The sequence below is a fragment of the Grampus griseus genome (genome assembly GCF_964374135.1).
Source record: "Grampus griseus genome assembly, chromosome: 7".
In the NCBI taxonomy this organism is placed as follows: Eukaryota; Metazoa; Chordata; class Mammalia; order Artiodactyla; family Delphinidae; genus Grampus; species Grampus griseus.
In genome coordinates this window covers 7,336,048-7,348,589 of record NC_139001.1, presented here as the reverse complement: position 1 = coordinate 7,348,589, position 12,542 = coordinate 7,336,048, and the positions used below count along the sequence as shown (strand labels likewise).

General features: G+C 45.5%; 1 protein-coding gene across 2 annotated transcripts in view; it reads left to right on the top strand.

Moving 5' to 3' along the window:
• The window catches only part of EFHD1 (EF-hand domain family member D1), a 39,340-nt gene extending 27,794 nt beyond the window's left edge, over window positions 1-11,546 (top strand). The window contains exons 3-4 of one of the 2 annotated variants that reach the window (XM_082658977.1): window positions 2,171-2,305; window positions 10,292-11,546. In XM_082658977.1, the coding sequence (XP_082515103.1) occupies window positions 2,171-2,305; window positions 10,292-10,426 (270 nt within the window). In that variant the 3' untranslated portion in view covers window positions 10,427-11,546. The remainder of the gene's footprint in view (window positions 1-2,170; window positions 2,306-10,291) is intronic. The other variant, XM_082658978.1, reaches the window with a different exon arrangement.
• Window positions 11,547-12,542: the final 996 nt, after the last annotated feature.

The window sequence follows — 12,542 nt, the reverse complement described above, 5'->3', positions numbered from 1 at the left end:
CCCGTCGGGTCACTTGGACTGCTGCTAGGCTGGGGGCAGTGTTCCATCTTTCCTAAGCTGCCTCCCTGGTATGGAGGGGGTATCTGTTTTGTGTTTACCGTATGGAGCATTGGGGAGGGGGGTGGCTTCTGTAACTAAGTGCTTTAAGGATGGGCAGGGTACTGAGGGATGGATGGGTGTTTTACTCCTTCTCTCTGCCCGAGGCTCACGTTTGCAGTGCTGAAGTCTTGGCTGCTTCAGGCTCTTCCATGAGAGCCTGGCCACCACCGTCCCCCTGCCCCCTTGTCCCCCATCCTACTCTTGGGGGGGGCCTCACCTCCTTCAGTAGGCTTGATTTCCAAGGCTTCTTTGGAGCCAGTGTTCTGGCTCGGTTAGTCTGCAGCAAACTGAGTCTCTGCCGGCCTCTAGTGAGAGAGTTTGAAGCTGCAGGTGGGTGAAAGTGACGTTTCTGTAGAGTGAAGCGGACCATGGTGGCCTTCGTGCAGCTGAAAGTCCTGGAACATCTTGCTTCACCGCTTGCTTTGTATTTGGCGATGTCCACAGTGAAGTTAGGACCCCTGAAGCAAGAATTACAAAGAAGGGCTTGCCGGCAAGGCATTTTGGGGTGGTGGTAGTGGAAGCCAAGACTTTCACTTAATGAAACACGCTTCCCTCTAGGGATTAAGAGCGTTGGCAGTAAAAGACACAAGTTGGAATTTGGAAAAAGCGTGCTGAAGTTGTCTTACCTCTCACTGTGCTTTAGCTAATGTTTCCTCTTGGGGAAGACAATCTTTAGAGGAGACGGTCATGAAAAAACCCCCTGAAAACTGACATTTCACACATATTTTAGGCACTTGAAAACCTGGAGGAGCCTCTTTCTGGGATGAATTGGAATACATCAATTTTTATTCTTTCTAGATGGAAAAATAAATTATGGAAGTTGGACAGATGTCTGATAGACAAATTCATGAAAATTTTTTAAAGAAGAGAAGTAAAAAGCCATAAAACTTCCTTGGGGGTGATGGAAGGACGTGCAGGTGGGGGCGGGGCGGGGCAGGGACAGCTCTTTCAGGTTGGCCTATTTATTTATTTAAAAATTTATTTTGCAGAGGTCTTAGTACAAGTTGGCTTTAAAGACAAATTCATTCAGGTCACATTTTGAATCTGGAGGAAGGGGGTGGATTATTCAATAAATGATGTGGAGATTACTAGCTAACCATTTGGAAGAAAATAAGGTTAATGATAAACTTCACATGACAAATCAGAATAAATTTGAGATTAAATATTTACGCTTTTGAAAAAGTCATAAATGCAGTAGACAAGAACACAGGCAATTGTTTATGTAACCTTGGTGGCAAGGAAGGATTTTCTAAGCATAACATTGGTGAGAGAAAAGGAAAGCTTGATAATTTTTGAAAAAATTTTGCTGTAAACAAAATTGAAAGGGAAGTGACAGAGCTAATGTATTTGAAACATAAAGTATTTGGAACAAGGTTCTATAAAGATGTCTTAGAAAACACCAAAAATGGTAAATAGTCTAATGCCCAAAATGGGACACAAATGGAAAATGGAAATGGTTCAAAACTGTCCGAAATATTGAATTATTTCATTTTAAAAAAATAGTACATACGGGTCTACTGGATTTTTTCTTTCATGACTGTTAACTAGGATGTTGCCAATTTTTTGCTTTTACAGACAATGCTTCTTAAACTATTGTGTAAATGGTTCTAAAGGACAGATTCCCAGCAGTGGAATTAATGATTGGTAGGGTGAAAACATTTTATCTTTTGTAAATATTTCCAAAGTGCCCTCCAAAAATTTTGATTCAAGTTACACTCCCATCAACTCGATAGAAGGGTGCCCATTCCCCTACATCCTTGTGGAAAAATAGGCAGCTTTGGTTTCTGTCTTTCTTTCTTTTTTTTTTATTTTTGGCACGGGTCACGTGGGATCTTAGCTCCCCGAACAGGGATCGAACCCAAGCCCCCCCACAGTGGAAGGGCAGAGTCTTAACCTCTGGACCATCAGGGAATTCCCCATGTTTTCAGCTTTGACAAAATAATTTGTCACACGGACATGTATACACCCCTTTTAATAGGCTTGGCTATAATGACCCTAGCTCAGGCCAGAGGGGAGTGCTGCGAATCTCTCGGTGATGCTGACTTTGACCCGAATCAACCTTCCCCTGTAGTTCCTGCTAATATTCCACAAGGCCGCAGCGGGGGAACTACAGGAGGACAGTGGGCTGATGGCGCTGGCGAAGCTTTCTGAGATCGATGTTGCCCTGGAGGGCGTCAAAGGTGCCAAGGACTTCTTTGAAGCCAAGGTAGGTGCCTCCTTCCTGTGCGGGGCAATCCCTCCCTCTGCGCACCCTGCCCAGCAGGAGCTCCCAGCCAGCGACCAGCTCATCAACTCCCTCAGGACAAGGGAAACAGCAAGCGCTTAATCGTGTGAGCTTGTAGGGAAATGAGAGCGCGTTTGTGTGCCGTCTGAAAATTAAAAGCAAAACAGGAAAACTGCCAGACGGCAAATGCATTCGATCCTGGTTTCAGATTCAAACAGGTTTGCTGGTACAATGCTGCCAGATTGACTCTGAATCCAGACTTTCCTAAAGAATTCCTCCTTACCCCAAACCACACTTGAGTTACTGGAACAGCTACCTGCACGTTTGCATCTTAGACACCTGTGTGTAAACAAGTGAATAATGGGGCCCAAGGAGGGTGCCTTGGTGGCTTGCCCTGAATCAGAAAAAGTATTTGCATCATTGACAATGGCTGGGAGCTGGGAAGGAATCTCCAGTGCCTGGTCGTGGAGCCCTTCTGGGTGCTTCCATTCATTCACGAGTTCATACGGTCGTTGAACGTTTGTGGAGATTTTGCCCCTGCTGGGTGCTGTCGTTTTCCTCTCCGCAGGGCACATCTGCAAAAAGGGCGATCAGGAGAGCCCTCCGAATCCCCCTCCACAGCAGTGGAGTGCAGTGGATAAGGCTACCTGGGTTCAGATTCTGCCTCCTCCCTTACCTGTCACCTGTCTGTGCCTTAGTTTCCTCATCTGTATAATGGGGTTGATAATGGGATGGCCATGAGGATTAAATGCATTCATGTGTATGAAGCGTTTAGCAAGCTCCTGGCTCACCGAGAGCACTCTGTATGTGATATGAGCTGTTGGGACGCCCTTCCACTCCAGGCAGGAGGCAGCCAGCCTCTTGTGGAGTTTTGGCTTATTCCAGGAGTTTGCCCAGAGACAAAGTGTCCTTGGTGATACAGCCCAGCCTGCTCAGGCCCCTAAGCAGCACTCTCTCTTCACTTCTCTGTGACGTTGCCTTGGAGACAAGAGTCCATCATCTTTCTGCCAGTATGTAAACTGTGAATCGTGGTGGCCTCCTTATGCCTGAATCCCCTACTGCTGTCACCTGGCAGTTTCAGGGACAGGCGGACCACTCAGTGCACCTTCAACACCAGCATCGTATATCCAATCTTGAAAGTGGTTTGGCCCTTCCTTCATGACTTAACATTGGTTCAACTCAGTTCCAGAAATGCCAGGCACCAAATCAAGCTCTGGAGAAACTCGCATTGATAATGATGAGTAGAGAGGAGGGATGGTGGGAAGAGTCCTCTCTATTCATTGACTGAATCACCACTTGCAGATCTCCCGAGATGCCTTGGGCAGGGGCCTGGGGTTGAAACCCAAAGTTAACAGGACTCTTGTTTTCAGCACACTGCTGTAGCTCGATATGCCGAGCGCTCAAGTCTGTATGGAGTCTCTGAGAATGTCTTATCTGGGCATTCCCAACCTTTTATAATCTGGCTGTGATCCCAGCTCCACCCTTCTTCACCCCTATGCACAGTTCTTCAAGTACTGCCACGTCTTTTCACAACGGGGCCTCGATACCTGCTGTCTCCTCTGCCTGCAATGTCCCACCCGCATGCCTCTTCCGTGAGAACTCTACTCACTCTATCAAACCCGCCTTAAAGAGCTGCCTCTTCTTGGCGGCTTTTCTGACTCTTGGGGCTGAGACTGTCCGTGCTCTTCCGGGTGCCTCTATTATGCATGGAAGCAGTATTATAATTTATCTGTTCAAGGCATTCTTGGACGCTCTTGGTAAGAGTATAAATTGACCCAACTCTTTGGAGAGCAGCTTGGGGCCAGCTGTTAACATTTCATATCCTTCACCTCTGGAAATCTGCCTCGAGGATTTTATCCTTCAGAGATACTCATGAAAATGCACCTAGATGTATAGACAAGGATTTTCATACAGTGTTGTTATAACAGAGGAAAATTGGAAACAACCAAAACTTCCACTACCGGGTAGTTGAGTCCCCTGTGGCACACCCACACATTTGTACACCCTGCAGCTCTGGAAGAATGAGATGCAGCTGCATTCATGTGTGGACAGATGTCCCGAATGAACTAGGCAAAACAGTATATTTGAAACCCAATTTCATTAAATAGTTAAGTACAACCTGGATAATTATATACTAAAGTATTAGTAATAGTGATGTCAGAGGAACTTATTTTCTATAATTTTGTAAGGTTTTATAATGTGTGTGCATTATTTTTACAACAAGGAGAAAAGATGAAAAGAATAACAATAAAAATTTTTGTGTTTATACGTCTGCCTCCTCGCCCACAGATTCAAAGGCAGGTGTGTTATGTTTGTAATTACAGTGCCTGACTAATAATGGCTCTCAGGAAATGTTTGCATGAATGACGAATGGAAGGAATTATTGCCCAAGTTTGGGAGAAGGCCATAAAGGAGCTGACATTTGCTACAGATGTTCAGAGATGAATGGGGATTCACCTTGTAATCAGGGAAGGGAAGGCGTTCCTGGCGGAAACAGCAAGAGCAAAGGCTCCAAGGCATGGCGGGGGGGTGGGGGGAGGAGTGTCTGGAGGTTGGCCTCTGTCCACACTGGATGCAGTTGGACAGGAGGCTCTGGGCTCCCCTGAGGGCCAGGCCTTCCCCAGACTGCTGATCACCAGAATTATCTGCCAACCGGCTTCCCAGACCTCACCCAACTCTACCTGGGCTCTGCAGGTGGGTCCAGTGCATAGCCAGGCTTGGAGGGCAGGGCCTTGATGTGATCAGCAGTGGGCACGATGGGGACAGACTTGCCCCGGGGGAGGCTGGACTCAGGGAGGCCTCCGTAGATGGCTGGAGAAGAATTGCAGGTCCGATGAAGAGCATGACAAAGGGGCTGGGAAGGAGGTAAGGATGAATTCCCAACTCCCTAGAACTCTCAGTATTTATGACCACTTGATTGGAGGTGGAAATTATAATGTCACGAGGTTATTGGAGTTGTGTGGCCAGGGGTTGATGTTTAAAAAATTCAAGACAGGACCCATGCCTGTGAATGTGAATGGTTTATGGAGGAAAAGTGATAAGCTGGGTTTTACTAAGTCCAAGGTGACTTCAGGCAAGGGAAGGTCTGCCCCTTCGTCGGAAGGGTACCCTGTTGGTTTTTTTTAGCAACCCTCCTACCCAAGCCTCTTTAGATTGGGTATTTTTCTTTCTAGTATTTCTCACTACCTGGCATATATTTATTGATTGTCTGCAAACCCAGTAAAAAAGAAAGACCTTGTGCCTTTTGTGTGCTAATAGTTTCTGCTCATGTTCTGTTGGACAGAATTTGGCCACACCCAGCTAAATGGGAGGCTACAAAATACCTTTTTTTTTTTCTGGGGATCCATGTGCCCAGTTGTAATTCTGCTACTAAGGAAGATGAGCATACTAGATACTGAGAGTCATGGAATAATCTCTTCCACACTTGTCCACACCTGAACCAACCGCTGGCAAGGGCTGGAGTATCTACCCTGATTGGATTTGCTCCTCGAGCCCAGGGGTGAGGTCAGTCTCCCCTAGACCCTTGGGCCATGTGCCAGGGGAGCATCTCATAGAAAGAAAGAAGGAGGAAATGGATGTTTCATGGACACTCAGCCACACAGACCACAGGATCTATCTATCTTCGCAAGATACAAGCTGAAACCCGAGAACTAGAGGGAATTGACCGAGGGCAGAACGTAATGGTGACTGGACTGTGGGAAAGGAAGTAACCAGAGATACAAGGAAACCCTGGAGAAAATGGTATTTTGGAGGCCAGGAGCAGTTTCAAGAAGAGATTGAATCAGATGAGGCCAGAGCAGAGGTCTTGGGTCCAGCAAATGGGTCAGTGGAGATTTTTGAGAGATGAGGTTCACTGTGGAGGGCAGATTGTAGCAGGGTAAGAGGCGGGTGGGAACTGGGGGGAAAGAGCCCTGATGGCTGCTTTTCTGTCTAGAAGGTTGGCAGAGGGGCCTGGACAAAGTGCGGATGGTAGCTTAGGATCAGGAAAGAACTTCTGATTTTTGGGGTTTCTTTTTAAAGCCTAGGGAAGATAGATGTTGGTGTGTTTTTATGTCACAGGGAAGTGATCCAGGGAGAAGAAAACATGAAGATAAAAAAAGGAAAGGGGTGATTTGATGGGACAAGGACTTGGAGATCACGGAATCAAGAGATGAGGCAGACTTTTAATGTGGAGAAGAAGGAGCCCAAGTAAAGTAATTGCAAAGGGCCCCCAACCCTCCTCTGACCTGGCCAGGAATGGACAGGTGGGGTGACTGACAAACACCTGAGTGCTGATGATGATTGGCCAGACCCTCTGCTGAGCGCTTCAGATTCATGTGTTATCTAATGCTCACACAATCACTCTGGAGGTAGGTGTTACTGACCCACTTTGCAGATGAGGAAATTGAAGCTTAGACAGTGGTTTGTTGATAAATGTTAAGCAAATGGCTGTCTGGACAAACTGTATATATATATGCCAAGTTTATTATAAATATATTTTGCAGATATAAAAGATATGCAGCACACATTTTGCAAATAATAAAATATATACTATTTTAATTGTAGATTCCATATAGCCTATTGATTCTTTTTTTAAAAATAAATTTATTTATTTTTGGCTGCTTTGGTTCTTCGTTGCTGTGCGCTGCTCTCTCTAGTTGCAGCGAGCGGGGGCTAGTTCCCCGATAAGGGATCTAACCTGTGCCCCCTGCAGTGGAAGTGCGGAGGAGTCCTAACCACTGGACATAGCAGGAATCCCCCTTTGCTGGACTCTTGCATCTGTAGGCAGCCTATGATTGCAACTGACAAAAGAATGTAGTTCCGGGGACTTCCCTGGCGGTCCAGTGGTTAAGACTCTGTGCTTCCAATGCAGGGGCAACAGGCTCGATCCCTGGTTGGGGAACTAACACATCCCACATGCTGTGTGGTGCAGCCAAAAAAAAAAAAAAAAAAAAAAAATGTAATTCCAACATGAATGTTGGTTGGTATTTTGTTTAAAATTAATTTCTAAGAAAAAAGTGAAAGGACATATATCAGAACTTCATTCAGTCATCAATGACGTGAGCAACATCTTCGCTGAATTTGATAATAGTTTTCAAATATTGGAAGAACATTCTCTCCATCTTGGAGCTATTCACAATGTAAAGGGTACAAACACTACACATGTTTAAGTTTAAACTTAAAACTTAAAAACATTTTTAACATTTTTCCATCACTTTCTTAAGAAAAGATTGTCTAGACAGTCAATGAAACAATAATCAAAACCCTTGTTTGTAGCATAGTTGTTCCAAGATGTAAATACTCCCACTGGGGTTGCTTTCAAGCTACCAACAGGATACTGTTGAACGCAGAGTTGGGAAGATTCAAGGTAGCATGTCATCATATAGGATTTCCACCTTAGAGGTATAACAGACATAGGTAACCTCAAGAACACAAATAATAGTAAAATGTAGTAAAATAATCAGGAAGTGATGACTTTTAAGTATGTATTACTTTTGTTTGTAATATAATTTATTTAATTGTGAAAGTATATAAATCTAATTTTAACAGCAGCTATATATATATATATATATTTTTAGCAGCTATATATTTCTTAAGAATTTTTTGTTATAAACTTTTTTTTTTTTTTTGGCTGCGTTGGGTCTTTCATTGCTGTGAGCGGGCTTTCTCTCACTGCGGTGAGCCGGGGCTACTCTTGGTTGCAGTGCGCAGGGTTCTCACTGCGGTGGCTTCTCTTGTTGCGGAGCACGGGCTCTAGGCGCGCGGGCTTCAGTAGTTGTGGCACACGGGCTCAGTAGTTGTGGCTCACGGGCTCCAGAGCGCAGGCTCAGTAATTGTGGTGCATGGGCTCAGTTGCTTCACAGCATGTGGGATCTTCCCAGACCAGGGTTCGAACCCGTGCCCCCCCTGCATTGGCAGGTGGATTCTTAACCACTGTGCCACCAGGGAAGTCCCTTAAGGTTTTTTTGATATGGACGATTTTTAAAGTCTTTACTGAATTTGTTACAATATTGCTTCTGTTTGTTATGTTTTGGTGTTTTGGCTGTGAGGCATGTGGGATCTTAGCTCCCCAACCAGGGATCAAACCCGCACCCACTGCATTGGAAGCCAAAGTCTTAACCACTGGACCACGGGGGAAGTCCCTAACAATGGCTATATTTAACAACCAGTTCATAAAATTCCTGAAAATCAAACAACTGGCTTGCAAGCAGGCACCAGCCAGTACACCTCTGAGCCTAGAGATGTTCGATGAAGCGCCCAGGGTCTCACTTCCAGAAGCACAGGGAAAGGGGGAAGGATAAAATGGGCGGGAGAGGAGTCCAGAGTGGACGGACTGCGTTCGTCTGTGTTTTCTAAATGAGGGAGGAGGTGGGCTGCTGAGAGTGGCAGGACCCTTAAAGGCTGTGGCTGATCTTCGGATGACCGCTGTGGGGAAAGAGATGGGAGGAGGAGGGCTTTACTGAAGGCCCAGCCCAAACTGGACATCCTCACCTCCCAGTGGGTCCAGACACCGTCCTTGTGAGACTTCTAAGAAAAACACGTTCTCAGCCTGCAAGCAGGAACAAAGTCCTTGGTCCAAGGGCAGCACTTGGCAGACTGGGGGGGGAGAGGTGAAGTGTGTCAGGCAGAAGTTCAGGTCCTAAAAAAAAGAAGTGCAGGTCCTGGGAGTTGGAGGTACTGTGACAGGTGTGTTGCAAAGATTGGTCAGGCATCCTTTTCGGGTTAGAAAGTAAACTAGGGCGAGGCCAACACACTAGAGAATGGGAGTGTGAACCCAGGTTGTAGGGTTCCATGGATGCTTGAGGAGGCTGGGTAGATAGTAAACTCCAACCTGGACTTCTCGCCAGAGTCAAGAAAGAGCAGTCTCTGTTGAAATTTTTGATGACATCAAAATTTAAATATTTGTATGACCCGAGATACCTTGAAGTTAAAAGACAAACAAAAGACTAGAGGAAAGTAACTGAAGAAAAATATATAATGGGGGACTAGACCTAAATTATGTAAAGAATTGCAAATTAAAGGAAAAAACAAAAAACCAACTGAATAGAAAAATGGGCAAAGCATACAAATGGGTAATTCACCAAAGAGGAAATAAAAGAAGGTGCCAATTTTTTTGCCTATCAGATTGGCAAACAGGAAAAAGGTTAATGATAAGCGTTGGTCAGGTTGGGAAATGAGCGCTTGCATTCCGTGATGGTGGGGTGCAAACTGGAGCAGCTGTTTGGAGAGCAGTTTAGCAGTCTTTATTAAAAATAATGTACATGCCCAACATGTTTGCAAATTCTACCAAATTGATGAGACACACAGAGAGGGGAAAAAAAAAAAAGAATCAGTCCTAGAATAGAGGATAAAGATGGATTTATCTGATACTGTATTATTGAAGATGGATTCATATCCCATTCACAATGCCAACAAAAAACATTCAGTATTTGGAAGTAAATTTAGAAGGATTGATTCAGAGAAAGCTGAAAATTTTAGTTGGTAACATTAAAAAAACCCAAAACAACCAGTACTGAATGAAAACTGAGTCATTCAGGGAAAACTGTACATTATAAAGATATCCCTTTGCCGCAGGCAGATTGATGCAATCCTATTCGAGATGCCTGCAGGAAGCTCATTTGGCTTTTGTTTTCCCCTAGAACTAAAGAATATTATTGTGAAATTAAAGGTGGAAAGTAGAAGTGGGCAATAGGCGTGGATGTTAGGGGTATCCTGAAAAAGAAGCTGAGGTGGAAAAGCCAACCCCAGCAGATAGGAAGGGGCATGTGTAACACAGCAGCAAATAAAGTGACGGTGTCCTCGCTGTTAGAAAGCAAACACTGGAAGACCAAGGGGAGGGAGTGTTGGGCGGGGGTCAGGCCCCCAGCAGGACCAGGATCCCAGGTCACGTGGCTGGAAACAAGCGAATTCTGTCTGATGGGCTGCTCCCTCTGCAGGTTTCTCTTTCCTCTCTCACTCTGTTGGTCTGTCCTCACTGTTTCTCTGCAGGTCCAAGCCTTGAACTCTGCCAGTAAGTTTGAAGCGGAGATAAAAGCAGAGCAAGATGAACGGAAGCAGGCGGAAGAGAAGAGGAGGCTCCGCCAGGCAGCCTTCCGGGAACTCAAGGCCGCTTTCAGTACATAGTTGGGCTGACCTTGACCTCTGGCCACAGCTGTGCCTCACAGATGCCCCGGGGAGACCTGGCCGGGCATCCTCACCCCAGCTGACCCTTTGCCCCAACAAGCCTTCACAACCACCACCCAGCGCAAACTCCTTAACCTCATACGGGTGGCAGGGGGCGGCTCTCATCCCCATTTGGGAGCCCCTCCCAGAGGTTCCAGCTGTCCCCCACAAGTCCCTCTCCTGCTTGCCTTCCTCTGCCCTTCTCCGTAGCCGGAATGTGCCTCTACTTGGCAACCTTTACTTTTTCCTTGTCTCTTTCCCACTCCACAGAGTGGTCTGCTGTGTTAATTTGTACAGATACTTCTTTCTTTGATGGTCCTCAGAGGAGATAGTCCCTGGAGGCCTATGATGCTAATGTTGCCCATTTTCTTGGGTAATCCTTTTTCTGTGCCTCTTCCCGTCACGCCCCTCTCTCCTTTGTTTCTCCTCCAACTTCCCTGTTCTCATTCTTAGCCTGATCCTGCCGGGTGCTTTTGCATCTTCTGTCCTCTGATGATGGTGAGGTTTAAGGCAGGCCAGGCTGGACCACTCCCTAACCCCTCTCCAATAGGGGGCACGGCATGCTGCTGAGATGACACAAAATAGTGAAAGGATAGGAGATTCTGTTCCTTCCCATCACCTTTCTCCTGTCCTCTTAGCATCCCCCCATATCTATCCTTTTCATTACGCTTCCCACTTCAGCCTTTTTTTTCCTACCCCTAAATACTGTGCTACTTAACTGTAAGAATGAAAGAATGATTATAAGTAATATTAATGAGTAGAAGAATTCCTGTTAACTCTGACTTTATGCAAATTATAGTACAGTAGACCCCTGACATTCCCAAGTGACAAATCCAGAGCCTTTCCAAATCCCCAAAGTCATGACCATCCTCACCATCTAGCTGGCTTCCAACCTCTGCTCTAAGGTGCTGAGGTGAAGCTGTTCTTCAGCATAATTTTTTATATGTTATGAGTTCTTGGGATTGCTCACAAATATCAGGGGTTTTTTGTATTTTATAAAAGAATTTCTAACATCATATTTATTTCTTCTCTTTTTTACCTGCTGTCTCTACAAAAAAGAAAACATCTGCATTTTTACCTTACCGCTGTTCTTTTTAAATAAACAGTGCAAATGGACTTTGCCATCACATCAATGTGCTTCTAGTCTTCTGGGAATTGGAGGGGAGAGAAGGGTGTTTTCTGTGGGGGCCACATCCAGCCTAGGCTCCTGTTTCACACCAAGTCTCCGAAGTAGAGTTAGAAGTGGTGCTTAGAGGTTTGGCTTTCACTCCGGGGCATTCTGAGTACTGAGGTTGCCTGTCAGCTACTCTTCCCCTTCCCAGCACTGAGGATTCTTTCACCTGCAGGTAAAATCCGCAGCTTAATTTCTCGTGCTTCCTGGATCCCTTGAAACTCTGATGAGGACCAGTGACCCTTCCCTCCCATGTATAATTCCAGGGTATTGAGGGGACCTAGGTAAAGACCCCTGGCCTAAAAGAACACCCTTAGCTCCCCAGGGAGAATAATTTCTGTTTCTGCACAAACCCAAGACCTACAATTCTCAGGCATCCTTCTTCCATGTAGGGTCACCCTAACCTCCCCACCAGAGGAAGTGGATATGAAAAAGGCATGGAGAGGCCCTTGCATATAATCCAGCAATCGTGCTTCTTGGTATTTATCCAAGTGAGCTGAGGTACTTTGTCCGCACAAAAACCTGCACACGAATGTTGACAGCGGCTTCATTCTTAGTTCAAAACTTAGAAGCAACCAAGGTATGCTTCAACAGGTGAATGGATAAACAAACTGTGGTCGATCCATACAGTGGAATATTAATTCAGTGATGAAAAGAAATATTATTCACTGTTGAAAAGAAATGAGCTATCAAGTCACAAAATGACATGGAGGAGACTTAAGTGCATATCGCTAAGTGAAAGAAGCCAATCTGGAAAGGTTGCGTTGTATATGATTCCAACTATATGAAATTCTCGAAAAGGCAAAACTGTGAAGGGAGTGAAAAGATTAGGGTTATCAGGGGTTAGGGCAGGGAGGGAGGGATGAACAGGGGATTTTTAGAGCAGTGAAACATTCCGTATGATGC